This window comes from Ahaetulla prasina, chromosome 4 (genome assembly GCF_028640845.1).
Source record: "Ahaetulla prasina isolate Xishuangbanna chromosome 4, ASM2864084v1, whole genome shotgun sequence".
Taxonomy (NCBI): domain Eukaryota; kingdom Metazoa; phylum Chordata; class Lepidosauria; order Squamata; family Colubridae; genus Ahaetulla; species Ahaetulla prasina.
The window spans coordinates 55377950-55400025 of NC_080542.1; the positions used below are offsets into that span (position 1 = coordinate 55377950).

At 43.6% G+C, this 22076-nt stretch overlaps 1 protein-coding gene across 3 annotated transcripts in view; it reads right to left on the reverse strand.

Moving 5' to 3' along the window:
• Positions 1-14898: 14898 nt before the first annotated feature.
• Positions 14899-22076, reverse strand: part of PCGF2 (polycomb group ring finger 2) — a 52091-nt gene continuing 44913 nt past the window's right edge. For 2 of the 3 annotated variants that reach the window (XM_058180442.1, XM_058180441.1), the window contains exon 10: positions 14899-20015. In XM_058180442.1, coding sequence (XP_058036425.1) covers positions 19656-20015 — 360 coding nt within the window. In that variant the 3' untranslated portion in view covers positions 14899-19655. The remainder of the gene's footprint in view (positions 20016-22076) is intronic. The other variant, XM_058180444.1, reaches the window with a different exon arrangement.

Genomic DNA, 22076 nt, shown 5'->3' on the forward strand with positions numbered 1-22076 from the left:
AGGGTAACCAACTCAGAAGACGTAAACTATCAGAATAAGCTACCAGAGAGTAAATCATAACATCTAGGAGTTGGGTTTTCAGACAATTATAAAAACTGACTAGGACTGGCCTGGACTATTCACAATTAGAAGGAATGTATCCTGTTTGGCAGATGCAACTACAAAGAACTTGAAGTCCCATAAGGTTACCATGCTTTATCAAAGGGACCTAGAGTGCATAAAATCTATCAGAATTTACTAGATGGGCACAAACAACAATAGAAAGACAGAATATAAACCATGTTGGATTATATAAATGATAGCCACACCTTAACCATGCATCTCACAGAGAAAAGATGTTATTGCAGGAAATGCAAAAGACATCTTTAATTACTCAGGTGGTCATATTTTTGATCAATTATACCTCTAACTGGTTTTTAAGAGTAGCTCATATAGAGCATGTTGCCATAGTCCAAGTAAGAGATGAGTAAGGCATAAATGACTGGGAGAAAAGCCTCCAATCCAAGAAAGGATGTAACTGCCATACAAGATGTATTTGTGCAAAAGTCCTTCCTGGCCATAGTTTCCACTTGTGCACATAATAGGAACTAGAATCCATGAGGAGCCTCAAATTATATATAAGTTCTATCTTGGGAAGCATGCCCTGTTTTAAATGCTTGAAAGGAAATTTCAGTAAATTTTATGATGTACTATAATATAGCCTAATGCTACAAATATTGATATGCCTTTTTTTAATTTGCCCAGGAAAACTAAACAGCTAATCAACTATTGCCAGCTTCCAATAGCTACAATAAGTAGTTTTGTAGGCTGCCTGCAATGCCTAATCCTCCTTCCTGGGGATTGGATTATGGATGAGCTCAAATTTCATCATCCCTTCATCCACATGAAAAATATAAAAAGTAACTTCCTAATATTTCTGTCTCCTCAGCCCATGTTTTTTTCTATGTACATTTTTGTGATTTGGTTTGCACATAATAATTGCTTCTAAAAGCTGACTCTCTGAAATTCCCAGCAAGTAAGCCAATATTCAAAAGTTTTGCTGAGGGTGACTGTGATTGTGATGACATGACAGCAAACCTGCATTCAAAAGCTTTTCAGAATGTAGCGATGGCAGCAGAAAATTTGCTTAGAAACGCATAAATGAACTGAAGGGTATGGAGTTCACTTCCTCAATAAGATGATAAACCTCAAGAGAAACAGAGCGAGGGAGTGAACATACAATATTTTCCCTGATTTCAGAGAGAAAATCTGTACTGTACAGGGTTGATGCTGAATGTGTGATCTGAAAAGCAGAGGGGATAGTGGGTAAGGAATCCTTGCCCAGGAAAATGGTCCCCTTTATGGACTGCAGAATTAGCATGGTAGGAGAATGTCAGTAATGTGTTTTTCAAAGGGACTGCATCTAATCTCTGATGGGCAATCCAATCAAGGAGGACTAAAAAGAGGATAATTTTGAAGGAGTTAAGCCAGGGCTAGTCAACCTTTTTATACCTACCGCCCACTTTTGTATCTCTGTTAGTAGTAAAATTTTCTAACTACCCACCAGTTCCATAGTAATGCGCTGTGTATTGTCGTCTGCACATGCCTCTCGCGCCTCATGGATTGGGTTTCGGGAGAGGCGCCGGCTACCAGCTCTGCTTGTCTGTACTGCTGGGTGGTGTGGGGGGAGATGCGTGACCTATTCTGGGACGAGGCTCTTTTGTTTGTGGTCGCACTATAGCGCCATTTAGTTTCACTTACGTAATGTGAACTAAACTTATGCGCGGGCGATACAAATAGTATATTTTCAGAAATTTAAATATATTTTTTTATTTTTTATTTGTCACAACATTATATACAAGCACATACAATGATAGGAAACAATAGGACAGGAACGATAGGCACTTTTGTGCACTTATGCACGCCCCTTATAGTCCTCTTAGGAATGGGGTGAAGTCAATGGTAGATAGTTTTTGGTTGAAGCTTTTGGGAGTTTGAAAAGAGACCACAGAATCAGGTAGTGTATTCTAAGCATTAACAACAACAAAAGTCATATTTTCTGCAATCAGATTGAAGCGGATTAACATTAAGTTTGAATCTATTGTTTGCTCTTATATTATTGTATAATAATATTATTATATAATTATAATTATAATTATAAATTATTGTTGTTGTTGTTGTTGTTGTATATAGAATAGAATAGAATAGAATTTTATTGGCCAAGTGTGATTGGACACACAAGGAATTTGTCTTGGTGCATATGCTCTCAGTGTACATAAAAGAAAAGATACGTTCATCAAGGTACAACATTTACAACACAATTGATGATCAATATATCAATATAAATCATAAGGATTGCCAGCAACAAGTTATAGTCATACAGTCATAAGTGGAAAGAGATTGGTGATGGGAACTATGAAACGATTAATAGTAGTGCAGATTCAGTAAATAGTCTGACAGTGTTGAGGGAATTATTTGTTTAGCAGAGTGATGGCCTTCGGGAAAAAACTGTTCTTGTGTCTAGTTGTTCTGGTGTGCAGTGCTCTATAGCGTCGTTTTGAGGGTAGGAGTTGAAACAGTTTATGTCCAGGATGCGAGGGATCTGCAAATATTTTCACGGCCCTCTTCTTGATTCGTGCAGTATACAGGTCCTCAATGGAAGGCAGGTTGGTAGCAATTATTTTTTCTGCAGTTCTAATTATCCTCTGAAGTCTGTGTTTTTCTTGTTGGGTTGCAGAACTGAACCAGACAGTTATAGAGGTGCAAATGACAGACTCAATAATTCCTCTGTAGAATTGGATCAAGGCAGCCTTCGTCGGCGCCATCTTAGTATATTATTATTATTATTATTGTCATGGCGAATTTTATGAAAACCAAATGAAAATGTTTTTAAATAATGCTATGAAAATTTTTTAAAAAGTCAATTAAATTAAAAAAAAAAGGAAAGTGCTTCAGTATCAGACAAAACCCCTACCGCCCTCCATGAAAGCTGGAACACCCACTAGTGGGCGGTAGGGACCAGGTTAACTACACTGAGTTAAGCTGAAGATTTCAGCTAGCCCATTACAAAAGATGTTTGGATGAGAATTTTCCTTTTTCATTTTGGAGAAAACAGCCTTGGGAGAAAAAATATTAGTATGTTGATTATACCTATAAGCTACTTGATCAAATCAAATAATATTTTTGGATGTTCTGCTTGGGGGAAAACATTTGTGAATTACCATAAATTAGAAAGTATTATATTGAATCAATATATATTTTTGCCATTATACTCCTTATTTTGAATGCCATGGAAACATGGGACAAAAGATAGTTTTGTTAGCTTTGCTATCCATGATTTAATGAAGGTATGATGGGGGGGCGCAGGTGGATTATAATTGTGGCTCCATTAAATAAAAGGGAGCAATGTTGACAGATCTGGCAACCAATAGGACTTAAAAAGTGTAAAAAGTTTGTTGTGCCCAGCCTAGCAACTCTTCCATCCATCTCATTGTTTATATTGGTGTGTGCACCTCCATGCTAATAGGAATGAGGGGATCTGCAGATAAGTGGTGGGTTGCTCCTGGTTTGCCCTGGTTCGGGCGAACCAGTAGTGGTGGCAGTGGGAGGCTCCGCCCACCCACTCAGATGTCATCAAAAACACTCTGCATATGCACAGAAGCACTATGCACTCATGAAGTGAGCATGCATGCGGGCATGCTAACAATAGCAAACTGGTTGTGCTGGGATTTGAATCCCACTATTGCTGCAAATATTTCATATCTGAAGGTGGCCAGGGCATTTAGATGGTTTGAATGTTTCTGTGCAATCATCTCAAGCATATCTGAAAAAAAGAAGTATTCAATTCAATGTTTGTCTGGAACTAAAAAATAAACAAGCTAAAAACTCTTTTCAAGAGTGGCTCCCTCACCTAAATTAAGCCCTGCTGCTCCCAAGAACAGGCATGTATAAAAGAGTGTGTATTGTGTGTGTGTGTGTGTGTGTAGCTGTTTATTAAATGTATACAACTCTCAGCAATAAGATGGCTCTGGCTGATTGTATAGCCCTATGATGGCGAACCTATGGCACATGTGCTACAGGTGGCATGCGGAGCCATATTGGTGGGCACGCGAGTGTTGCCCTATCATGTGCACTGGAGCTGTGCAGGCCAGCTAATTTTGGGGCCTTCTGGGTCCTCCAGAAGTCAAGAAATGGGCTGTTTCCGGCCTTGGGGGGGGGCATTTTCACCCTCACCTGGCTCCAAGAAAGCCTCTGGAGCCTGGGGAGGGTGAAAAAAAGGCCTACTGGGCCCACCGTGCTATCATGTGCCAAAAGCTGGGGGAGTAGGGGGCGGTCATGCATGCATGTGTGGGGCACATTGAATTATGGGTATGGGCACTCACGTGTGCGACACCCCCTGCACTCCCTCCGCTTTTGGCATGTGAGCCAAGAAAGGTTAGCCATCACTGGTATAGCCCTTTACATATGTCTGAAAACCAGTTCTCAGCATTTCTGACTATTGTTCAGAGTAGTTAAGATTGCTGGGACAATTATATTAGCAACCTGGAAGAATCATAGTTGGTCACCTGTTGTTACAAACTTCTGGAATGCTTTGAAGTGTTGGGTTTTGTTGCCATCATGTGGCCATAACCTGATATTGTAGCTCTTCGTGTTGCTATTTGAAAGTTTTCCTGATCAGAATGGGACAGATCTTTTTTTTTCTTCCTTCCTTCAAATGATTTCTTCACATGTGTTTTTGCCAAGACCTCCAGAACAAAAAAGTAACGTGTGGCTGGGGAAGTGGGTAATAGCGAATTTTTTGAGGCAAGTCGCCCAAAATAAGAAGGCAGCTCCTTCCATCCAGCTAGGAAGCAAGCAGTGGACTGAGTCTCAGAGGGGATATGAAGCCCCTCACCAAAGCCTAAGGTAAGCTGAGAACAGTGAGGGCAGCAACCCCACCTTCCCCTTTCCCAGCCAGGGGGAGGCAGAACAGGGCAACTGGACTTCTGAGAGGGCCAGTGAAGGGCCCTCCCTGCACACTTGCCCTCAACTCTTCAGATTGAAGAATCTCATCTCACGGGGTGGGAAATGGGAGTGAGACACAAAAAGCCAGGGGCTGCCTAGCATTTTTAAGGCATGGGAACCTGCACCCTGTTTGGAGACAACAGGACACTGTTGTTCATTGTTGGCACTTTTGCACGACTCGGTCTCTTGTTGCCTTGAATGGGAACTACAGGTGTAAGAAAAAATAAGCCCTCCCCATCTCCCATTAAAATGCAAGTGGATTTCATTATTAATTGTACCCAATGATTGCTTTAGCTTTGCTTTACTGCCTACCTGGGGGTGGGTGGGAGTTGGGAACAGGGCCTTCCCTTCCCCAGCCTTTCAGGAGATGGCTGTTGCCTGTTGTGTCCTGCCTGGCTCTGCTCTGCATCCAATTCTGTCCCAGAGGATCTGGGCACAAAGGAGGGCCAGGAAGGATGCAATGAGCAATGGCAGCAACAGAAGCTGTTGGGTGGAACCCAGTGCCTTCCCTGTTGGGGTAGCAGAGTGCTGTGCTGCCCCCGGGAAAGTGCACGTGGAGGAGAGGAGCTGCCTATTATACCGCACAGCTATTTATCCCAATAGCATGCAACTAGCCCAACTAGCATGCGCAAGTATGGCGGTTTGTTAGAGGAGTCGGAATCGGCGTTGGAGGTTTTCCCGAGAATGGTGGACTTTGGGTGACTCACCTAGCTGCTCCTGTCCCCGGTATGCTTTACCATCTTTCTGGCTGCCGCAGGAGAGGTTTTTTGTTCCTCTCGGATTTGTGGCGGTCGAGAACGGGCCAAGGGAAGAGTGGCGGATTGGATGATGGCGGCCATCTTCGGGGCGCGAGGGAGGCCTGCTGTTTGCTGCAGGCTCCGGCCTTGATTTCGGCCCGACTCCAGCTGCGGCATCACTTCTGGCCCGTTTGCCCCATCGGCGCTTTGTTGCGCCGGGCGAGGCCCTGGTGGGCCGCGAGGCGTCTTTTCCAGCGGCGTCCTCTGCTTCACGATTCCATCGGTGGTGGGCGTGGTGGAGAAATCGACAACGGACATCGACGGTGGGGACTGTGATGCCATCCATTTTGTATCCTATGGGTTTCTGGACTGGACTATGGATAGACTGATAGTAATTTCTACCTTATTAAGATCTTTTGGTAGGAACTTTATCCATAGGTTTAACCATGGAGGCTGTCGGTCTACCTGTTTTTGGTTTTATCATCTTTATTATCTAGTTCCAGCTTTTATTCGTCCTATTTGTCAACTGGACATCCATTGGAGGTTTTATCATCTGCTAACGTCCTACCACCTGGGACTGTGTCATCTTACCATCCTTCACCAATTCGTACTTTTCTATGCGTTACGCTGCACATGAACTTTTGCGCCTGCGAGGTGCCCCCGCCTCGCAGGAATGGCCCGCTTCGTTACCAAGGGCCGGCCTCAATGACGGGTCTTGGGACCGACAGAGGTGGCATGCGAAGAGGAAGAGCCTTTAGGGTTTTTTAGATAGGGTATTTTTAAGGGATGGGAGGGAAAGGGCGGGTGTTGGGGGAAACCCGTCGGGTGGGGGTCCAGTTCCTGCGTATGCTCGTGGCGGTAAGTTAATAGGTCCGAAGGTCACGGGGGGAGTTTGTGTTCCACTGGTTGAGGGTGGTCCTATTTCCACGGTAAGGGGGAGGGGCAGATATGGCGGAAGTGGGGGTTCATATCGTTCTATGGGGGCGCGCGCTCGATGTTTGCAGGCGGTCGCGCGCCCCGAGCCCTCAGACTTCCCCCATTCCCCGGATGGTCAAGACCCTCAGAGCCTGGGCCTTCGACTGATGTTGTGCAACGCACAGTCCGTGCCAATAAGGCCCCCCTAATTTATGACCTTATCCAGGGGGGTGCCGCGGACCTTATGGGCGTTACGGAGACCTGGTTGGACGCAGAAGGGGGCGTGCCCCTTGTTCAAATGTGCCCGCCGGGTTTCCGAGCATTCCATCAGCCGAGGGCCCAGGGTAGGGGTGGAGGGGTGGCGGTTGTGATTAGAGAGAGTATGGAGCCGAGGGAGACCACTGTACCTCAGATTGCCGGGTGTGAATCCCTCTTTGTGAGGTGGGGTCATAGATGTCAGATGGGTTTGTTTGTCACGTACCTGGCTCCTTGCGGCGTGGCAGCAGCCCTGCCCGAGCTCCTGGAGGAGCTTGCTGGAGTGGCGGTGGAGACCCCCAGACTTATTGTCATGGGGGACTTTAACTTGCCATCGACCGGCTTGTCATCTTCAGCTGCTCGGGAGTTCATGGCTTCCATGACGGCCTTGGACCTGACTCAGGTAGTTGATGGCCCTACTCACAGTGGGGGTGGCACCCTGGATTTGATTTTCATCTCTGGTCAGTGGTTGAAGGATCTGGACTTGAGGGATTTAGTCATTGAGCCTTTGTCATGGTCAGATCACTTCCTCCTTCGCCTAGACTTTCAGACCGCCACTCAACACAGCAGGGAGATGGAACCAATACGTTGGTTCCGTCCCAGGCGCCTGATGGACCTGGAGAGGTTCCAGACGGAGTTTGGGCCATTTCCTGAGGGTCTGGCTCACGGCTCGGCCGAGGAACTTGTCGCAGCTTGGGAACGAGCCACGGCGGGGGCCTTGGATCATGTCGTGCCTTTGCGGCCTCTGACCCGGCGTAGGTCTCAACCAGCTCCCTGGTATTCAGAGGAGCTGAGGGAGATGAAACGCCGGAGAAGACGCCTAGAGAGTTCCTGGAGGTCCAGTCGTTCGGAGGCTGATCGGACACTAGTTAGGTCCTATACTAGGACCTACCTAGTGGCAATGTGGGAAGCGAGATGTTGCTACGTCTCCTCCCTCATTGCGTCAGCAGATAACTGCCCGGCCGCCCTGTTTTGGGTAACTCGCTCTCTCCTTCAACAGGGAGAGCGGGATGACCCGTTGCAGGGATGTGCTGAGGAGTTTAGTGGTTATCTATACGACAAAATCGTTCAGCTTCGGGACGGTCTGGACCAAAATTGGGTAGATCCGGGTGGGATGTCTGAGAGCTGTCTTGTTGAGGTTGTTTTGGATGAGTTTGACCCTCTGGCTCCCGAGGACATGGACAGGTTACTGGGTAGGTTGAATGCCACCACATGTTTACTGGACCCGTGTCTCTCCTGGTTGGTGCTGGCCGCACAGAATGTGACACGAGGCTGGCTCCAGGGGCTTACAAATGCTTCTTTGTTGGAGGGGGTCTTTCCGGCCGCCTTGAAAGAGGCGGTGGTGAGGCCTCTCCTCAAGAAGCCTTCCCTGGACCCAGCTGTGTTAGGTAATTATCATCCGGTCTCCAACCTTCACTTTGCGGCGAAGGTTGTAGAGAGTGTGGTGGCATGTCAGCTTCCCCGGTACCTGGAGGAAACCGTCTATCTAGACCTGTTCCAGTCCAGTTTCCGGCCCGGTTACAGCACTGAGACGGCTTTGATCGCGTTGGTGGATGATCTCTGGAGGGCCAGGGATAGGGGTTATTCCTCTGCCTTGGTCCTATTAGACCTCTCAGCGGCTTTTGATACCATCGACCATGGTATCCTGCTGCACTGGTTGGAGGGATTGGGAGTGGGAGGCACCGTTTATCGGTGGTTCTCCTCCTATCTCTCCGATCGGTCGCAGACGGTGTTGACGGGGGGGCAGAGGTCGGCCCCGAGATGCCTCATTGTGGGGTGCCTCAGGGGTCGATTCTCTCGCCCCTCTTGTTCAACATCTATATGAAGCCGCTGGGTGAGATCATCAGTGGTTTCGGTGTGAGGTACCAGCTGTACGCTGACGACACTCAGCTGTACTTTTCCACACCGGACCACCCCAACGAAGCTATCGAGGTGTTGTCCCGGTGTCTGGAAGCCGTACGGGTCTGGATGGGGAGAAACAGGCTCAAGCTCAATCCCTCCAAGACGGAGTGGCTGTGGATGCCGGCATCCCGGTACAGTCAGCTGCAGCCTCGGCTGACTGTTGGGGGCGAGTCATTGGCCCCAATGGAGAGGGTACGCAACTTGGGCGTTCTCCTGGATGGACGGCTGTCTTTTGAAGACCACTTGACGGCCGTCTCCAGGAGAGCCTTTCACCAGGTTCGCCTGGTTCGCCAGTTGCGTCCCTTTCTAGACCGGGATGCCTTATGCACGGTCACTCATGCTCTCGTGACATCTCGCCTGGACTACTGCAATGCTCTCTACATGGGGCTCCCCTTGAGGAGCATCCGGAGACCAGGTAGTTCAGAATGCGGCTGTGCGGGTGATAGAGGGAGCCCCTCGTGGCTTCCATGTAACACCCCTCCTGCGCAGACTGCACTGGCTGCCTGTGGTTTTCCAGGTGCGCTTCAAGGTTTTGGTAATGATCTTCAAAGCGCTCCATGGCATAGGTCCGGGTTACTTACGGGACCGTCTACTGCCACCGAATGCCTCCCACCGGCCCGTGCGCTCTCACAGGGAGGGACTCCTCAGGGTGCCGTTGGCCAGGCAGTGCCGACTGGCAACGCCCAGGGGAAGGGCCTTTTCTGTGGGGGCTCCCACCCTCTGGAACGAGCTTCCCCCAGGACTTCGTCAACTTCCTGACCTTCGGACCTTCCGCCGTGAGCTTAAGACACATCTATTCATTTGCGCAGGACTGGACTAGATTTTTTAAATTTTTAAATGTCTAAATTTTAGATTTGGTTTTAAATTGGGTTTTATTGTTTATATGTCTATTTTAAATTTTGGCCTATATAATAAGTTTTTTAGATGAATGTTTTACTTTGTATATTTATTTGTTTTTTATATGGCTGTACACCGCCCTGAGTCCCTAGGGAGATAGGGCGGTATAAAAGTATGAATAGATAAATAATAAATAAATAAATAATAGCAAATTAGTTGGAGACAAATGTCCCTCTGTGAATCACCCAGGAGAAGGGGATGAGGGACCAGTGGCAAACAACCAGTAGTGGGGGGGAAATGCCAGTGGAGGGCCAGCTGAGGATAAACGCTCATGATGGTTTGGCTGTGGTGGGGGACTACATGGTGAAGTGGGTGTGGCCAGGCAGCCATGTTCAATTGTCCTAGACAGTTCCTGCTTGGCAAGCTTTCTGTGTTGAAAATCCTTGGAAGATGGGCTAAACCTAAATTCTAAAATTTAAAATGCAAGCCGTATTTTTCTCAGTCATGATCTTCTGAAAACAATGTGATATTCAATTCAGCGTTGATAAGGGTACAACACATAAAATCAGAAGGCTTATTTATATCCAATTTATGTTTAAGAAAAAGGTATTATTCAGTCCCTGACAGAAACAAAAAGGTCATCACCATTTATTGTATATTTCCTGAAGCTACTGATTACTACCCTCTAACATGGAAAGCAACTGAATCTTAAATAAATTAAATGGTTTAGTGAGCAGGAAGTAGTGCAAGTAAGGGGTGGGGCTCTGATCAACTGCCATCTTGATTCCACTTGCCATCCACAGACACCCCTAAACCTGTGGGGTCTTTTTTCTATTACTTAGCAGATATAATAATTTGGCAAGATAGGGTGAAGCAGAGTCACCAATGGACCTCAGATGCATGATTTATGGGGCGTGCCTTATGGATCAGCCAGCCTCTCCAAGCAGGGGTGGGATCCTACTGGTTTAACAACCGGTTCGTTAAGCGTGCATTTTATGCGCGTGCTCTGCTGAATGTGCACACATGTGCAGTTTGGAGAAAACTCACCATCCGCATTGCTACCGGCAAGGAAAACAGCTGAGGCTGGCAATCCACTCTGCTGTGCCAATCAGCTGTGCTTTGGAAATGGAAATATACGTGTATATAATGCAGGGGCTGGCAGGCGGGCCCATTTCAAAATCAGGACCAACCGGTTCACTCACAGCTGAAAGTCGAAGCTAACGGTTTACCCGAACCTGTCTAAACTGGTAGAATCCCACCATTGTCCCCAAGTTATGGATGAAGACCTTACTGAACTTTAAAAACCAATGTAGGCTTTTCCCTAGGCACTGGGGTACAGATGTTGATAGAACTTGATGTGTATTGGGATCGAGGAATGACTGAGGCGACTACGAGCGTATTGGTAAGCAACCTTAAATGAATAACACAAACTTGGAAAAACCTGGCATGGACCTTGCGTTTGACAGCTCTTATATAACAAGCTGTCAAACAGGAGAGCCAATCAACACACTAAGGATTCCCGCGCATGGGGTTGCCATGCGTCTTAACCAATAGGAGACCGCCTCTATTTCTCAATGTGGCTCGCTGAACACAACAGAACTGGCAAAGGGTGATTAGTGGGTAGATGTGAATTTTATTCCCAAAATTGTTTTAAACTGTCATTTTATTCTACAATATTGTGCTTTTATTTTGTTAGCCACCCTAAGTTCTTTCTAATAGATGGGTGGCCATACAAATTTGTTTAATAAATAAATCCTGCCTCTTTTTATATTTTAATACTTTTGTTACAATAACTCTTTTAATCATCTTCTCTTCAGAGTTAGGCAAGAGGAATCTTACTACATTCTTTATTAGGAAATTCTGTTCCCAGAGAATATATCCTATTGATTCGCCATTGTTCTCCTCGCCATCTAGCCCCATACTAAACTCAGTGTGGTCCTACACACTCAACTGGACAGATGTTGAATCTGGCTTTTCAGGTTGAGATAAATATTTATTTATTTATTTATTTGTTCAGACTTTTATACCGCCCTATCTCCCTAGGGACTCAGGGCGGTTTACAGCCATATAAAAATATAAATATATACAAAATAAAACAGTAAATTAAAAAACTTATTACACAAGGCCAAATATTAAAATAGAAATATAAACAATAAAACCCCATTAAAACCAGATTTAAAATTTAAACGTTTAAAAATTTAAAAAATTCTAGTCCAGTCCTGCGCAAATAAATAGATGTGTCTTAAGCTCGCGGCGGAAGGTTCGAAGGTCAGGAAGTTGATGAAGTCCTGGGGGAAGCTCGTTCCAGAGGGTGGGAGCCCCCACAGAGAAGGCCCTTCCCCGGGGTGTTGCCAGTCGGCACTGCCTAGCCAACGGCACCCTGAGGAGTCCCTCCCTATGAGAGCGCACGGGTCGGTGAGAGGCAATCGGTGGCAGCAGACGGTCCCGTAAGTAGGGGGGAAATGGCTATATCCCACTCTCTGCTGGGATTTAGACTTACTGGAAGAGAAACAAAGGTGGCTAATATGATTGGCATTGTACCACTGTTTTCATTGTTATAGTATTTTGCAGAAATAATTGTTTATATCAGTACTAACCTTCCTGTCCTGGTGGATACAACAATGGCCTTTGTATCATCTTATCTGAGAATGCAGACAGAATCTTGGACATCATTTGAGACAGACGTTATGTGTGCTCGACCCTTGTTTTTTCTGAAGGAAAGGACTGAAGCCAAAGTGTGAATCTCTTATGCATCAAGAGAAAGCCGTGACAACTTTCTTAAAGAACCCTTTCCTGAATGCCTCATTTTGGGATGCTTTCTAGCTGGTCACCATTATCCCATTCCTCGATTAGGTGCTGGAACATGTGGTAACTTCTCAGTTCCAGATTATCCAGTTCTCCTGGTTATGGGATTGGCTTTAAATCAGTGCTGACTGAAATTTCAGAAGTATGTCAGCAAGTCTACTGAATTTGACCCCCTCACAATATTAGAATTTGCAAAAGGAGAAATTATACCAGTTTGTAAATGTTCAACTCTCATTGGACTTCAACATTGTTAGAAGTACTAGCTTACCTTGAAAAGGTTCCTAGGATTTAGGAAGTATACCCAAGTGACACAGTGGTTGGAGTTCAATGCATTTTTATTCCCACCCTTTAGATATATACCGTATTTTTCAGACTATAAGATGCACATTAGCTTTAGAGGAGGAAAACAAAAAAAGAAAATCTGCCTCTGCCTCCCAGCATCCATCTGGTATTCGTCTGGCTAGCTTCCCTGCAGCAAACAGCAAACAGCCTGGTCAGCTTCAGCACATTAACGTAGCACCAGCACATGGCTTGTCAGGGCTCCATTCCATTGCACACATCACCGGTCAACTGAATTGAGTTGCTGCTGCTGCCAGGGAACACTGAAGCCTTCACTGCTGATTGGTGATTAGATTTACTTCCCAGAATACCGCCAATCAGTTGTTCTAGGCAATGGAGATTGCCGCAGCCCATTCTCTGTGACCCATTCACTGCTGTAGCTATGGCCCATTTGCTGTGGCCCATCATGGCCCGTTCGCCACCGCCCCGCCATCTAGAACAGCTAATTGGAGCCGCACCAACTCTTCTCCTCCCCGCTGCAATATTCACTCTATATGACACAGAGACATTTCTACCCACTTTTTTTGGGGGGAAGTGTGTATTATAGTCCAAAAAATACGGTATATATAATAGATACTAGAGCATGGGTAGTCAACCTTTTTATACCTATCGCCTACTTTTGTATCTCTGTTAGTAGTAACATTTTCTAATTGTCCACCGGTTCCACAGTAATGCACCATGTATCGTCATCTGCGCATGCCTCTTGTGCATTGTGGATTGGTTTGCGGGGGGGGGGGCGCCGGCTACCAGCTCTGCTTGTCTGTTACAGCTGGGTGGTGTGGGGAGGGATTCACGAACTCTTCTGGGATGAAGCTCTTTTGTTTGCGGTCGCACTATAGTGCCATTTAGTTTCACTTACGTAACATGAACTAAACTTTTATGCGGGCGATACAAATAGTATATTTTCAAAAATTTAAATTGTCACGGGAATTTTATGAAAACGTAATAAAAATGTTTTTAAATAATGCTATGAATTTTTTTAAAAAGGTCAATTGAATTAAAAAAAAAGGAAAGTGCTTCAGTATCAGACAAAACCCCTACCACCCACCATGAAAGCTGTCACGCCCACTAGTTGGCGGTAGGGACCAGGTTGACTATCACTGTACTAGATATGACTTTTTAAAATCTGCATCCAATTGATTAGGAATTGGGGGGAAAGCCTTCTATGCTGGAGGGGAAGGGTCTACCTTTGAAGGGTATTTCTTTTGGGGCAGGTGCAGAGGTGGGTTTCAGCAGGTTCTGACCAGTTCTGGAGAACCGGTAGCGAAAATTTTGAGTAATTTGGAGAACCGGTAGTAAAAATTCTGACTGGCCCCACTCCCATCTATTCTCTGCCTCCCAAGTTGCAGTATCCTTCCCCTGGAGTGGGGAGGGAATGGAGATTTTACAGTATCTTTCCCCTGCCATGCCCACCAAGCCATGCCCATCAAGCCATGCCATGCCCACCAAGCCACACCCACAGAACTGGTAGTAAAAAAAATTGAAACCCACCACTGGGCGGGTGCCTATTGCTGCCAAGGTGTGTTCTTCCCCTATTCAAAATGTCAGGTCAGTTGCCTGCAGTCCTGAGAAAGGCCATCATCTTCCATAGTAAGCACATGCATTATGTTTCAAATGCACAGTTGTAAGAAGAAACACATTTATTAACTAAACACAGCTCTCAAAAAAAAAACCCAACCCACCCATGTAGGTGAACAACACATTAAAAAGGCAAATTGAGGTGTCAGGGATTATGAGGAAAGAAGATGAATATTAAATAGAGGATACCCAAATATGACAATGTTAAGTAGGCAAGTCAGCATTTAAATTGCTACTTTTTTATCATTTTCCCGTTCCTGGTACCCTTCAGATTTAATGAAATTACAACTTTTATAATATAAAGGAATTATGGACATTGTAGTCTCATTACAGCACAGAAGCACCAGATTAGAGGGTCATAATACCATGATCAGCACTTTAGACTCGACCGCCACTTCTAAAATAAAACCCATCTATCACCATTTTACCTTTAATGAGCTTTTCCTCTATAAGCGCAATAGTTTATGATTATTTTGCATAACTTGGAATCTGAGGGAAAAACAAAATTTGCAACACAAAAGCCATCAGAATATTCCAGACCACAGACTGAAGGACAAAATTGTATCATTTATTACCATTTACAAACTGCATTATTGATACAAATGTTTTAACCAATAACAATATATGAATATCAGAATATATTACAGCACATTAAAACATCATATAGGTTTGCAAACATACATAGTAATTTGGTTTGTACCATATTAAAAAAAAAATACAAAAAAGAGGAAGTAGTAAAAGGAGAAGAAAACATTAGGCTTCTTAATTGCCTTGGTCAGTTTATTCAGTACATACAAAGACAGAAAAACTTTCCCAAATTCCAAGTCCAGCAACTTTTTAACATGGCTTAATGCCACTAGCAGTACCAAATTCACTCTCAGCCAATAGGATAAGTAGAAATGATCACTAGAATAAGCACAATGTTGGCCAGGGACAATGGGTTATATAATCCAACGCACTGGGTTCAGGAAAACTACTGTAGTACCACCTTACCCCTTCTGAGTCTTCAGTACCTCAGTGTGACAAAACATTAATGAATATATAGGACAGCAACTGGAAGCCCCAGGGCCAAATTCATCCCAATGGAAGACGGTGCCTTTTCCAGTTTACCAACTCTGTGGCAAGAGATGCAAAACAATTTGTCAGCAAGTTATGCTAGGGTAACAGAAGGTGGTTCTTCTAAAGAAAAAGAACTGGACTGGTGAACAATCATTTTAGAACAGTGCAGGTAATCCTGCTCTAAATTCATTTCCCTAAATATCACATGGGACTTGCAACCTCCACAGTAACAAGATTACTTATGCCTGGCATCATTATCATGTTTCCTCTGCACACACTTACACTTGACATTATGGCACTATCACAAATGATGCTGAAAGCACAAAACTTTGACACCCCCCCCCTCTTCTTTACACATTAAATTTTAAAAAGCCAAGGAAATTAATTCAAGGATAGCTACTGCTCAGCATTACTTGGAAGACAGAATAAGCAACAAGGAGACAATTAAGAGGAGCAGGTATAGAAAGAGTCAGCTTGACAGCAAAGCAGTCTTACAGTCTTGCCTCTGGAAGGGTCAGGTGGAAAAGAGAGAATTGGGGTGGGGGGTGTTCTTCTTAGGGTAGTGAGTCTTTCTTCTTATTCTGTGAGCACACATAAAGAGACAGGCGAAAGGGAAAGAATACACTGTTCTTCAAACATCATGTTGTGCAGGATCCACCAGACTCTTAAAATACACAGTAGCTGGAGAGTAGGAGCAAGTTTAAAACTGTTTTTATTGTGCTGGCAGTTGATCTGGTTCACAAGCATAGGGTAGAAAAGGAAAGACTTGAAAGGAACATACCACAGGCTGCTAACAAACCTTTTCTCTTCCTACCCATTGTATCTTTTTTCCCCCTGTGACAAGCTGCTTTCTACACTCCTGGTACAACTGAGTTATCTATGAAAATGTATTTCCAAACATGGATTGCACTTGTGCGAATAGCTGCTTTTCAGAGAAACAACTACAGGAAAAACAAAACAAAAATCCCTGGGATTTAATTTTCAAAAATAGAAAATGTGCTTGTGTTTAGTTAATCCTTCCTACTGGGAAGGGGAGGGGAGGGAGGGGAAGGGACAGGAGGGGAAGGGAAGGGAAGGGAGGGGAAGGGAAAAGCAGGGAAGGGCAGGAGGGGAGGGGAGTAGAGGGGAAGGGAAAGAAAAACGAAAAGCAGGGAAGGGAAGGGAGGGAAAGGAAAAGAAAGAAAAGGGAAGGGAAGGGAGGGGACTGGAGGGGGAAAGAAGGGAAGGGAAAAGTAGGGAAGGGGGAAGAGAGGAGTAATTCTAGGTACCATGTTTTTCTTTAAAGGGAAAGGATTGAAAGTGGTGGAAGAAGAAATTTCTTCCCTTTGGAAGTTGTGCATTTCCATCTGGCCATCTTGAAGCACAAATTAGCAAAAGAAAAGATTCCACCCACACATCCCCATCAATTTAAATCACAAATCTCTTTTCACCACCTCAGCATATTAATAAAATTTGTTTTGGAAAGGCACTGTATTTATTTTTCCAACCCAAATTTACAAGATTAAACAACATTTTTTTTAAAAAATGCAGAATGGGTTTTTATAAAGACTACAAAAATATTTCTCATTCCAAAGACTTGGAATAAGGTAATTCTGGCTTTCCTCAAACAAATCTGCTTGCTGAATCAAGGATTATAATACGATGATTACCAAGAGGCTCATAAATGGATTAGAGCGGGGTAAAGGGGAGGGGTCACACATTTCTGGATTGCCAAAAGGTAGAAAAGTAGGAAAGCTGGGAATGCAAAGACTGCCGAGCTCCAATTCCTTGAGAAAGCAGGAGGGGAGGGGCTACACCATACAGAGTGCGTGGCTGATGAGGAGACATGCGGGGTCAGAAGCCTTCTTCAAGCCAAGAAGAGAATGTGCCACTATACTCAGCATTTTAGGTAGCTGCTAATAAAAATGACAGCTGCTTCCACCACCATCAATAATACAGGTAGTCCTCAATTTACAACAGTTCATTTAGTGACTGTTTGAAGTTACACTGAAAGAAGTGACTTATGACCATTTTTCACAGTTATGACCATTGAAGCATCGTATGATCAGAATTCAGATGCTTGGCAACCGGTTCATATTTATAAGGGTTGCAATGTACCAGGCTCATGTTATCACCTCCTGCAACTTTGTGACAAGCATTCAATGGGAAAGCCAGATTCACTTAATAACCATATTACTAACTTAACAACTGTAGTGATTTGCTTAACAACTGTGGCAAGAAAGTTCATAAAATGGGGCAAAACTCAGTAACAGTCTTCCTTAGCAAAATAAATTTTGGGCTCAATTGTGGTCATAGGTTGAGGACTATCTTATTGTGGAGGAGAGGAAATCCCATGAATTAATCATTTTAGGCAGTCACAGGACCACAGAATTTGAGAAATATCTATACTATACTGTACAATAAACCAGGGATGTCAAACTTGCGGCCTGCAGGCCAGATGCATCACACACTGGTCACAGCCACCCTGGTTTAGCAAAGGGGGGGAAAGTCGCAATACAGTGTGATGACGTGAGTTTGACATCCCTGCTATAAACTGAATTCTGAGAATTGCAGCAGGAATTTCATGAATTCAGATTGTGGAAATTAATACTAATTGTGGAAATTTCTACTACACTACAAATTTAAACCACTATCAAGTATCATAGCTCTTAGAACAAGAATTATAAGGATTATAAAACTGCTTTTCTAATAAAGGTCAAAGAGTTGTAGGCAAATGATGATGAATCATTTGCCTATTACATTAGTCAGCCAAATCTGCTTAGGAAAGTCACATGGAAGTAGAGGACTTTCTGAATGGTCCCTAGCCCATTTCTAGCCAGGTCCTGGGAACCAATGTATGCAAACAACCAAGAGATCTCTGATAAAGAACTGCTCGTGTTCAAACTGTCCCACAATGTTTGGTAAGGAAATATATGACTGAAAAGATTTAAAACCAGAGAAAAGATGTACTCTGAAAATAGAGACCTTATGAACACGTGTAAGAAAGGGCATATAAAAAAAAGGTGAAGCTTCAAAACAATTATTCCAGAAATTAAGTGCTTAGCACAAGGCGCCAAGGCCACCATTTGTGGTTAATGATGTAAACTGCTCCACACGAAGGGCTAGTGATGTTATGCCAGTCGAAGGCACTGTATCCCTTCAGCTTTCAACTGCAATTCTGCATTTTCTGAACAGAAAAACAAGTGGAACATAAGAATTGATTAATTACTAGACCAAGGCCTTTTCAGACATTGATAGGATCCCCTCTTGTAACTTATTGTGTCTTCCAGCATCATCCTCCATTTCTGTGGAGATGAAAAACCTACCCTCAATATTGTTATTTTAATACGTGATCAATTGAGGATTATAGAAGATGTGGTTTTAAACCATTAACGGGGAACCTGCTGCCACCAAAGAGGCAGCTTTAGAATCTATTTCTAAGCTCCCATTTAAGAAAAGAACAAGTAATTACTATCACTATGGGAACTAGAACAGATCAACACATTCATCCTCATCCTCATTTACAATCCAACCACTAAGCTCTGCTTCCTGCCTTGACTCTTTCTCTCTGCTTATAGAAGTTGTTAACCCTTTTTCCCCAGGCCATGTTATTGTTCTGGATACAGTACATATCTACGATGTCTAGCACCCGGAACATCACAAAACAATTAGCACACTGTTGCCCTTTCCAAGCACAAAAATGTCTATTACTACCTTCTGTTTAACAGCAGCTGCGTTGAAACCAAGATCCTTAAGAGAGAGAGATAAAAATATAGGACTAAAAACTACATGATTGGAATGGAGATGCATAAAATGGACTGGTGATGGATGGGGAATGAAGTAATCAGTCTCCTGGCTTCTTTTGACGGTGATCTGACAAAAGGAGCCAGGAAAGCCATATGTGCTTCTACAAGAGCCTGGTTGATTTGGGACTGTGCATTTTTTCTCTCCAAAACTGTGCATCAAATCTCACTACAAATCAAGGACATAAATAATTATAATAGAAAGAATAACCATCATCCAGAAAGGGCTTCAGTTTTTATACAAATGCCACCATGCAGTTACAAGATCACAATTTTTATTTCAAAAATTAAAAAAAAGTGTTTGGGTTTTCTTTTTCTTACTTTTTGCATTTTTCTTAATCAGGGTCAGTTGAATCAGGTCAGTAGAAAATAAGTATGTATAATTTCCCCACCCCATCCACCACTCTCCGTATCTATACATAATATATATAAAACTCAGGAGCCAATAAAAATAATGCTCCTTTTAAGTCAAGGCTGACATAACTGGACTACCATTGACCATTGTTTTGCGCGCCCTATTGGCCAAAGGTTGCATCTGGTGACAGTTCGAGGTGCCATTTAGCATGGCACCAGTAGCAGGGTGGGTTGGAATGCTTACAGTGGTGATATTGGAGCTTGGGGAGCCATGGGAAGGTGTGACAGGACTTGGCAATGAGGAGGAGGTGGTAGCTGGCAAGGTGGCTGGGCTATGATCTTTGTCACTGACAGATTCACACTCCGAAGCCCCACTGGTGTTGGTACACTCTGAGTTGGGAAGCTGAGAAGACAGTTTTAACCTCTTGCAGGCTGGTTGAACACGATATTTCAGTGGGAGAGGGCCATTCTATTGAAGGAAAGAAAAAAGGATGTATTAGCAACTTGCATATTGTTGTTTCTTCAAAAGAAAACAATGGCAAAGAAGCACAGTAAAACATCAGGAATAAGTTTAACAATTATAAAACCAAAAAGGCATAAAAATGCAACTGTACAACAGTTAAAACATTTGTCAGTATATTTTAATACTGACTTTGTGGCATGGTCCTCCGGAAGTTATTTATCCAGTGCAAATAACCATGTACCAGAAACCATCTTATTAAATATGATCTTGCTACCGGTCCAGACATAGAGAGGCCCTGTTCCAGATTCCACCTCATGAGAGATAACAAATCCAGAAGGCAAGCTTTCCCAATAGAGGTAGACCTTGACTTGCAACTGTTCATTTAATGACTATTCAAAATTATTAGGGCCCTGAAAAAAGTAACTTACAAACCGGTCCTTGAACTAACAACATTGAAACATCCCTATGGTCAAAGGATTAGAATTGGGCACTAAGCAACTGGCATGTATTTACAATGGTTACAGCATTGCTATTTGTGGCCTTCCCAGCCAGCTTCTAATGAGCAAAGTCAATGGGGAAGCTGGATCCATTTAATAATCACGTAATTCACAACAACTACAAGGCTTTGCTCCAATCATGGTGAAAAGGTCATAAAATCGTGTATGACTCCTTTAACAACTGTCTTGCTTAGCAACAGAAATTCTGGTCCTAATTGTGGTCTTAAGCAAAGGACTATCTTTATTGGCTCTTCATGCAATGCACTATTTGCAAAGATAGGCCTGGACACGTTGCTGACTTTTAAAAATACTGAAAAACATTTTGTGTCAAGCAGGCCTTTGGCCCCTTAAAAAGGATTGTGAGTGAACAACTATATTTTAAATAAAACATCATGATTTTATACAGTGCTTAGCGCATCTACTGGATTGGGACAGTATATAACTATTGGTTGATTGGTTGATTAGTTGGCTGACAGACAAATGGATGTCCTACGCTTTTATTTAAACCCCGGAATTTTGAGAACTGACTGTAGAGAGTGTCCCATAATCACCATCACCACCACTAAGAAGACACATCTCCAAGGAGGTTATTTACCCAGTTGGGTCCAGTTCATACAGCAGGTTTCAGGGTTTTTTTTCTATTTACCAAGGTGAGGAATACGAAGCAATTTGGTACCTTTCATAGCTCACAAGCTGGCTCCTCACAAAAGACAGGATGCTTTTGCAAGACAGTGGGCAGCATACTTCATAGGTCAAAAGAGCAGCAGCATAGCTTCACAAAAGATGCTTGATGATGCCAGCGAAGAAATGGTTCAGACTAAATATGTGGCCTTTACCCTCCATTCCCCAAAAAATCAAGCACCAAAGAGAATCTAGGGTGAGGATTTATCTCTTGAATCTATGGGTCCCACAGTTCCACCTCTTCTTGCAGAGTTTGCTTTACCTCTTACATGCTCAAAAACCAGTTATTGTCTAATTTGAATAATGTTCTGCTTCTACTCAGAACCACCACATAATAAGCCAGACTTCCTAGTGTGCTCATACAAAGGCTTTCCCCAACTAAACCTAAAATATGTTTTGGAACTACTGAATGCTCTTTTTACATATGTAAAATTTTTAAATAGCCAACAATTAATGTCTATAGAGATTCTCAGTCATCCAGTTCATATTTGTCTCAAAGGTGTATTTTTTTACTTTATTCAAAAGGCAACTGGACTGTTCTTTCCTTGAGGAAGAAGAAAAAAAACATTTCCTTTTCATCCAAGAAGCTTCACAACTGATTAAGCTTCTTGGGTGAGAAGCTAACCATTGTCTTCTTCTTTCTCAAGGAAAAAACAGTCCAGTTGCAGTTTTTAAAAAGAAGCATCTTTAAAGCCCACAATTAAGTTATATGTTTTTTAGTTGGAAAGAGACAGTTTGATGTTACAGTTAAGGTGCTATTCTAGAAACTGAGAGAATGTGAGTTCCAGTCCTGCCTCTGATATAAAGCCATCTGAATGACTTTGACCCACTCTCTCAGCCCTAGGAAGGAGGCAATGACAACCACTTCCAAAACCTTTCCCAAAAAACT